The sequence below is a fragment of the Tupaia chinensis genome, unplaced genomic scaffold, assembly GCF_000334495.1.
Source record: "Tupaia chinensis unplaced genomic scaffold, TupChi_1.0 Scaffold000037_18, whole genome shotgun sequence".
Lineage (NCBI taxonomy): Eukaryota > Metazoa > Chordata > Mammalia > Scandentia > Tupaiidae > Tupaia > Tupaia belangeri.
In genome coordinates this window covers 633,125-642,483 of record NW_006159476.1, presented here as the reverse complement: position 1 = coordinate 642,483, position 9,359 = coordinate 633,125, and the positions used below count along the sequence as shown (strand labels likewise).

Sequence of the window (9,359 nt, the reverse complement as noted above, 5' to 3'; positions counted from 1 at the left end):
ATAGCTCTCCCTTGAGAACTTCTTGGAGATCTGGTCTGTTGTTGGTAAATTCTTTCAGGTTTTGTTTATCTGAGAATATTCTTGTCTTTTCTTCCCATATGAAGGATAATCTTGCTGGGTATAGTATTCTTGGTTGAAATTGCTTTTCCCTTAACACTTTGAATATATTTTCCCATTCTTTCCTCATTTGCATTCCCATGAGAGGCCTGCTTTCAGCCTGATGGGATATCCTTTGTAGGTGACTTGACATTTCTCTCTTGCCAATCTTAGTATCTTGTCTTTGTCTGTGGTTTTGGTCAATCTGGGCATATGTGTCTTGGAGAAGATCTTCTTGGGTTGATTCTATTTAGGTCCTTTGTATTTCTTGGGACTGGATCTTTGAGTGCCTCTCTAGGTTTGGAAAGTTTTCTTCCAGGATTTCATGGAATAGATTATCCAGGCCCTTATGAGTCTCTTCACCTTCTGGGATACCGATTATCTGGATGTTTGGACGTTTGATAATATCTAGTATTTCTTGTAGATTATTCTCTCTCTCTCTCTTTTTTTTTTTTGACAATTTTTTCAGTCTTCTTGGTGTATTTGTCTAGGCTAGCGATTCTGTCTTCTACATCTGAGATTCAATTTTCTGTATGCTCTAGTCTGCTTTTAATGCTTTCAAGGGAGATTTTGACTTCCTGTATTATAGCTGTCATCTCTAGCAGGTCCGTTTGATTCTTTTTTATAGTGTGTATTTCCTTTTTTAGATCTTGGAAGAATTTCCTCACTTCCTGAAACTCGTCACCTCCTTTCTCCTGCCTCTTCTGCAGTTCATTGTCTCTCTTCTCTTCCATCTCTGTTAGCTTTGTCACTATGAATATTCTATATTCTTTATTAGACATTTCTGTGAGTTTCATTGTACTGTCTGTGGATGAAGAAGAGTTATTCTTTTCCCTTGGAGGAGAGGTATTTTCTTGCTTTCCCATATTTCTTGTAACCCTGTGGTGATTTCTAGTCACCTGATGGATGGCGTGTTTCATACTAAGGTACTCTGTGCATGTGAGTGCACAATATATATAAAATATATAAAAAGGGCATAGCATAGCTCAATATAGAACCTTAGAACAGGTAATAATAATCATGTTTCTAACCCTTAAAAGTCTTATGTCAGGAGACCAGCAGTTGGCATAATGGCTATGTCGCTGGACTCCCATATAGTTGATGGCAGTTTGAGTCCCAGACCTGGTGGCTTAAACTCACACCGGGCATGTGTACGTGCGTGCTCAAGATCCCGAGAGGAGAATGGAGGAGAAGGGATTGCAGTGTGTCTATCCCCCACAGGGGGTGATTTCTCACTTTCTGTCTCTCTCTGTCTCTGTTTTTCTGGTGAGCCCATGTGCCCTATAGCAAAACCCCTCAAAAAAAAAAAAATCTATGTCAGACTGGCAGGTGGTGTGATAATTAAGGGTACTGGACTCCTGTATGGCCAACAGTGATTTGAGTCCTGGACCTGGTGATTTGCTTTCTCATTTTTTTTTTCTCTCTCTCTCTCTCACTTTCTCCCTCTCTCGTCAAATTTCAATAAATAAATAAGTAAATAAATAAATAAATAAGTTAAATAAAATAATTCTTGAAGAAAAGTCTTATGTCTATCCAGCAAACTACTTAAGTGGACAATTTATATGTAGAAAACATTTCTTTTTAGTTACAAGCTAAAATGTTACAGGTAGCTCTTTTATTTTTATTTTTTTTTCTTTTTAAGTTTCTATCATAGAGTGTATGTACTCATTGGAGAGAGACAGAGAGAGGGAAAGTGAGAAACCACCCCTCAGGAGGGATGACCACATTGCAATCAGTTCTTCTCCATTCTGCCTGGTGTAATCTTTCAAGTTGCCAGGTCTGGAGTCAAACCGTGGAGTTGCCCATGTGGGATCCAGTGCCTTAACCACCACACCACCTGCTGACTCCCAGATGATTCTTTTTAATATAAGAAGGAAAAGTATAATTAAAAACAATTGTTCGGAATCCCAAATTAGAATAGTTAAAAGGACTACTTTTTATCTATCTAAACTTCAAATGCAACTATGACTGACTTAATATTAACTCAGTATTTGTGAATAAGCACATTTTCAGTGATGTCTCTTTTGTTGCTTTATATTTTATTTAATTTTTTTAACCAAGGACTTAAGTAATGAAATAGAAGCTATATTAACTTGGTGATTTATTAAGCTATTCATGTGCCTTTACTCAGTTTCTGCACTATTATAAAAAGATGATGCCTCATAAATGTACTGTATTACATATTTTTCACATTAAATAAAAACAAGTCTTTTTATTATAATAGACCATTATATTTCTAACATAACAGTTTAAGACTCTGACCTGTAGGTGGAGACGAGGCTCATATAAATTCACGCAGACATACCCCACTGGCGGACATAAGTAACGGGTGAAGAGTGAGCCAGTGAAGCAGGGTTGCTCCTGCAGATCCTTGCTTCGTTTTCCTAGGCCAGGGCCAGGCCGCCACTTCCTCAGCGGACTGGTGTGTCATGCAGCAGTGTTTCATACCCAGAAAGCTGTACTGTCAGTGGCCAGTGCTGCCGATTGTTCTTGGAAAAGAAATGATACAGAAGTGTAAAGTGAGAGAATTTTATTACCTCTGAGACTTCGAAATCTGAATGTCCGAAATGGAGAGAATTCAAAAGTTATGTTAAAAGCCAATTTTAAATATTTTGGACAGTTAGTATATTAATTTATATATTTTAGGTAGCTTTGGTTTTGTAACTTTAGGAAAAGCCTTTTACTTTGAGGCTGCCTTTTTCACAGGCTGACCAAGTCTAGTAAATTGGTTATATCACTCATTTAGAACTTCTAATCATTTATTTTCCTAAAGATAATTTTAATTTTCTTTCATACTGTTCTATGATTTTGTCCAGAACAGTTAAGTTATTAGTTGGTGATAAGACGGAATTCCTTTTTTTTCCTGTGGAGCAAAGTTAAACAGACCAAACTTTGGTTGTTAGATAAAGCTAGGTATTACACTTCTGAACGGGCTCACCACTGTGGCAGCCATGAAGAATTCTCGATGCTATCTGTGAGCAGGTTCATAACCTCTGCGTTTGTCTAGGCAGACGTCAGGGCTCTCAGGGAGGGAGTGACATTAAACAGCCTGCCTCCTGCCAGACTAAGAGGGTGAAGGAAGAGAGGGCATAGTATTTACGACTCTAGGAACTGTAAGTTGTAATTTAATGAGATCAAAGCATGTGCTGTTTATGTGCTACACTAACAACATTGAATGAAATGCTTAGAAAAAGACAGTGTACTAGAAGTTCAGGATATTTAAAAGCTTATAAAATCAAAAGCATATTTTTCAGTGGGAAATCTTATAATGGTAGTCTCTGATTTTAATTTACTATGCTCATAAGATTAAATAATTACTGTGTGAGAGACGGGATGTAAGAAATGGTTAGTTTTTAGTTTTGTCAGCTTTATACTGGTTTTCCATCCCTGTCCTTCCCCTCCTGTCTCCCTGCTGTTTCATGACAATAATTGTGATAGGAGTTGGTGCATTTTAGGGCAGTGCCTATAAAACAGCAGTTACAACAGCTTCATGTTTTCAGTTGTTGAAAGATACAGAAGTTTGCTGCATTTGTAACCTTGAAGAAGAAAAAAGCTTTTAGAAAACAAGTCTTCCTTGGAGCCAGCAGGTGGAGTAGTAGTTAGGGTGCTAGACCTGGCGGCTTGAAACTCAAGCCAGGCATGTGTGCGTGCATTCCCAAAATCCTGAGAGGAGAATGGACTGTGGCGTGCTCATCCCCCTGGGGGGTGATTTCTCACCATCTGCCAGTATAAGGCCTATAACAAACTTCAAAAAAAAAAAAATTGAAAGCTGCATGAGAGGCACAGTCTCAGTTCCCTGGCCAACCTGACATGCACAGTGAGGTTGCATGTACTTGTAATCCTAGCTGGCCGGGAGACTGGGATAGGCAGATGGCAATGCAGCAAGGCCTTGTCACAAATGCCTGTCTCTGTTTCTCTGTCTGCCTCTGTCTCTCTCTTCACCTTCTGTCCATATCATAAAGGAAAAAAATGCCGATATGTCTGCATACAACCTGTGCACATCCTCCTATGTATTTGGAATCATCTCTCTAAGATTACTTATAAGGCTTACTCAGTGTAAATGCTATTGTAAGTAGTTGTTACACCACATTTTGAAGTTTTTTACTATTTTTTTAATTTTAAGTTTTAAAAAATGTCTTTGACCTGTGGTTATTTGCATCTGTGGCTGTGGAACCTGCAGATATGAAGGGCTGGCTGTCCTTAGGCCTACCACTCTTTGAGCAGCTTTGCAGTTGCCTGTGAACTGCTATGTCACCCACCAAACTGGCTGACATTTTATGGCTCTCACCAAGTATTTTTGTTGCCATTTATTTTTATCCTGAATAATGAAATATTTGATTATATCAAATTTTGCTTTATTTTTTATTTTATTTTTTAGAGAGTTTTGCTATAGGACATATGCAATCATTGGGGAGACAGACAGAGAGAGAGAGAGAGGGAGAGATATCACCCCCACAGGGACATGGTCATGCGCAATCCCTTCTCCAGTCTTCTCTTGGGACTTTGGACATGCATGCACACGTGCCGGGAGAGTTTTAAGCCACTGGGTCCAGGACTCGAACAGCAGTCAACTACGTGGGAGTCCAGCAACGTAATCATTAGGCCATATGCTGTTCCCTTAAATTCTATTTTATACAGTTCATTCAAATCTTTCTTCATATCATGTTCATTACTATTTTCTTATCATATTCATTACAAGTTTTAATTTCTCTTAGATATCTGAATTTATTGGGATGTTGGAAAAGTCTTGATGTATTTTTTCTATGCAAAAAACGTATCATGGTGTAGCTGGCAGGTGGTGTGGTGGATGAGGGTGCTGGATTCCCATATGGCCGACCGTGGTTTGAGTCTCAGACCTGGCAGCTTGCCTTCTTGCTTTCCTTTTCTCTCTCTGACTGGTCAAATTAAAAAATAATAACAACAAATGGAATTAATTAAATAAATAATTCTTTAAAGAAGAAAATAAAAATAAAAGTATCATGGCTTTTCTGACAACCCAATACTGAGGCGATGTGGGCTATTAAACTGAGAATGAATCGTGGTATCTTTTCTTGAGGAGCTGATAGTTTACAGAAAAGCTTGCTACTAGCTATGAGAGAATGAGTCTTAATCTTTAAATAAATTTTTAAAAGTTAGTTATGAATGTTGCTTATTACGACTCAGCATGCCTTATTTCCATGTAGGCGAAGTCTTCCGTGCTGCAGCCATAGAGGCCAGAATCCACTGCAGTCAGCTTAGCACTAGTGGTGGTAACAGGGCCTAGCACAGGGATGCTCAAAGGACACTTGTCACAGGGATTATCACTACACGCCACAGACTTAAGTTTATTATCTTCGTTTCAAAGATGAGGACCTTGAGGCAGAATTATGCTTGAAGTTGTACACCAAGGGAAACAGGGCAAAGATTGGAACCAGGCGAATTGGGCTCCAGAACCTTAAGCACTCCACTAACAGCAGCAGCAGAAGCAACTCATCGATGTCGCATCTTGGCACCTGCATTCGCCATTAGAAACTATGCATTTGTTCAGCAAGGCCGTGGTCGACTGCTCGTGCTCCTGAGCTCATGGCCGCTCCTGTGCCTCAAGTGCAAAGCTATGGACTAGCGTATTTTCTCCCAGAACTCACTGTTACACGTGATTTCTTTTGGTCTCCTTCATTCAGCCCTCCACTTTCTCCAACCAGAAGACCCTTTTCTCTCGGCTGTGCCATCACATGGCAAGATCTCCTACCTCTGGTCCTTCAGTAGGACTCATTTGCCTAGTGCATCAGTCTGTCCCTGCCTGCACAGGGTCTTCTGAATTACTCTGTTTATAGAAATGCATCGCTTTGCCTTTTCTTTAAAACTAAATCTTTGGGACTAGCAGCTGGCATAATGGTTACATTGCTGGACTCCCACGTGGTTGACAGCAGTCCAAGTCCTGGAACTGGCAGCTTTAACTAGTGCTGGGCGCGTGCATGCCCACAATCCCAAGAGGAGAATGAGGAAGGGTTTGTGGTGTGGCCATCCTCCCTTTGGGGAGGTGATTTCTTGCTTTCTGTCTCTCCATCTCTGGCGAGTGCATGCAAAAATCTCTAAGAAAAAAACCCAAAACCTGAACCTTCAGTTGTGGTCATCTCAAGGAGGTTCATGACATAAGAACTTGCCTAACTCTGTGCTCCCTGTTACATTAGAGTACACTGTGCCTGTGTGATTTGGCCATGTGGGATCCAACACTTGAACCATCTGCCTCCAGCTGGTCCTAGTCAGGATTCTTTTTTTTTTTTTAAAGGTTTTTGTCAGGGCAAATGTGCTCACTGGAGAGAGACAGAGAGACAGTGAGAGGGAAATTGAGAAATCACCCCCTAGGGAGAATAGCCACACCACAGTCCCATCCCTTCCATGACCCTCCTGGGACTTGGGGCATGCACACACACATACCTGCCATGATTTTCAAGCCACCAGGTCTAGGACTTGAACTGTGATCAGCCATGTGAGAGTCCAGTGCCTTAATTACTACACCACCTGCTGGCCTCCCTAGTCTGGATTCTTAATTGCAAAGCCGATTTAATTCAACAAAGGAACATATGGAATGAATGTTGGTTCACCTCAGATGTGAAAAATGGTTGGAAACAGTGAGGCTATTCAGTGTCCCAGGTCGCAGCAGAGTCAGCTTCCAGTGCCAAGCACTCACTGCCTGTGACTGTGGCGAAAGCTGCTGCTCTTACAGTGGAATCTCCTGTCCATGGTTGCTGCAGGTCACCAGCACTTCTCTGCTGTCTGCCTCAGCTGGGGCTACAGTAGTCTTTGTTGTTCGTGGCACCATGCAGTATCCAAGGCAGCTGCAGCTGAGGAGCCAGTCCTGGCCTCGCACTCAGGAATGGCTATGTCACGTTTCAGTTTCTCTGGTGGCCAGTGGGCTCTGATACTCTAGAGTTCTTCTAGAATGCAGGATTCAGATGCTCTGTAGTCAGGACTGTGAAATCAGATCCTTGCGCATTTAATGCGGTCAGCGTACACAGAACAGCAGCGGTCAAGACAGCAGTTTGGTGGACAGCTCAGGATTTTAATGTATTTGGTTGTATCTGCTGAACTCTAAGGACGTGCGACTTCATACATGAAGATTGCTTCTACTCCTTTAATCCCACCTTCCACAACATGGCTAGAGTATTTTTTCTACATTATATTACTTATTTTTCCCTGAAAAATGCTTCACTCTTTCTCGTTCCTGTGTCTGAGCATGTGGAACCGTAAATTTCCTGTGGTGCTCACCCTGCTCTGTCCTTTTTGCAAGTTTACCTCTGAGGACTCATTTCAGGTGTCACCTTCCACGTGGCACTTTCTGGAAGCTTTTACCAGATTTCTTTAGATTTCTTATATGTTAATATAGCACTTACCACATTTTATTGTAATTATTACATAAATTTTTCTGACTAGATCTAATGAACTTAGGAATCAAGAATTTTTTATTATCTTTTTTTTATCTCACAAGATGGTTTGTTGATTAGATAACGGAAAATACCATACTTCCGATTGGTTAGTTAATTTAATTTATATACTGTGTTTAAGCTCCAAGGTCATCTATTCTATCCCTGTGCTAGGCTCTGCCTAGCCTGTAGTCACAGACTTCATTCCCACTCTGGCTAATTTTGTGAGGGAACTAGGGAAAACAGACCTTGATGGACCATGTTTGATATATGAACTACAGCAAATGATAGTGAAAGGTTTAAAGGTGGACTTTGCCACTGTCAGAAAAATACCTGCTTTGATGAAATATTTATACTAAATTTTCTGCTTTATGTATTTCTTATGTTAAGGAACTAAAAAGGGTAGCCTCAGACTTGATGAAGTCCAAGGTCACATGTCAATACATGATGGGAGAAGAAAGCATCAGTCTAACAATTAAGGAACAAAAATTTCAAGAACTTCAAGAAAGACTCAATATGGTATTTGATTAAATCTACTTTTAAAGACTTTAGGGTGATAAAATTTGGCTATACCCACCTTCCTTTTTTTAATAATTATTTTTTAATTTATTTAATTAATCTATTATTCTTCAATTTGACCAGAGAGAGACACACAGAGAGAAAGAGACAGGCAGAGAGAGGGAGAATGAGAAAGCAAGCCTCCAGGTCCAGGACTCGAACTATAGTCAGCCATTTAGAAATCTAGCACCTTAACCACCATGCCATTTGCTGGCCTTCCTGCTCCCCCTTTTTAAAAAATTGCCAGAGGATGTGTGCCCTGGCCAAAACCAGACATAAAAACAGAGGAAAAAGAGGGGGAGGCAGAGGGGGAGATAAAGTGAGGGAGAAAGGAAGAAAAGGAGAAAGAAAACACCCCCCAGTGGGTCATGGTCACACAACAACCTTTCTCCGTCACCTCTCAAACCTGTCAGGGTTTTGGGCAGGCACACACACACACATCTGGCATGTCATTTAAGCTACTGGGACCAGGACTTGAACTGTGTTCAGCCTCATGGGATCTGGCTTCATATGTACTGTGTGTGACTGCTACGCTACAGGACTGGCCCAGTTTCGTAGTTTTTTTTTCACACTTGAAAGTTTGCATCGGCCTGTGTTGGGTATCTATTGAGTAATACTTTCTTCAGTTCCCTGGAGTCACCATTTCAACCACAAACAAGTTGGGTACTCTGGAGTAGTTGTTGGGCATGATGTCCCCAGATTTCTTGAGCATTGAATTGAATGTACAGTTTGCTGCACCCCATAACTTTAAATTTATTCAAATTTTTAAAGGAATTGAAATTAAATAAGAAGATAAATGAAGAGATTACCCATATTCAAGAAGAGAAGCAGGTAATCATAAGATATTTAGGAAGTTGGTAATTTTTTTAAAAATCAGATACAGTGCTGGAAATGAGTTAAGAGACGGAACTGTGCCGAGGTCAGTGTGTAACACAGGGGAAGCCCTCAGCTAATGTGCACTGAGGGACACACGGTGCCTTTCTAGTCAGTCTCTTATAGTCATGTTAGAAATAAACCAGGTTTGGGACCAGCAGTTGGCGTAATGGCTATGTCACTGAACTCCCATGTAGTCAACCGCGGTTCGAATCCCAGACCCAGTGGCTTAAACTCATGCTGGGTGCGTGTCCGTGCATGCCCAAGATACTGAGAGGAGAATGGAGGAGACGGGATTGTGGCGTGGCCATCCTCCCGGGGGAGGGCGACTTGTTGCTTTCTGTCTCTCTCTCTGTCTTTCTGATGAGCGCACGTGCCCTAAAGCAAAAACCTCTCAAAAAAAAAAAAAAAAAAAAAAAAAAAACCCGG

General features: G+C 40.9%; 1 protein-coding gene across 1 annotated transcript in view; it reads left to right on the top strand.

The window, feature by feature from the left end:
- The window catches only part of CCDC73 (coiled-coil domain containing 73), a 130,308-nt gene that overhangs the window by 68,922 nt on the left and 52,027 nt on the right, over nt 1–9,359 (top strand). The window contains exons 10-11 of the mRNA XM_027771861.1: nt 7,890–8,018; nt 8,829–8,888. Of these exons, the coding sequence (XP_027627662.1) occupies nt 7,890–8,018; nt 8,829–8,888 (189 nt within the window). The remainder of the gene's footprint in view (nt 1–7,889; nt 8,019–8,828; nt 8,889–9,359) is intronic.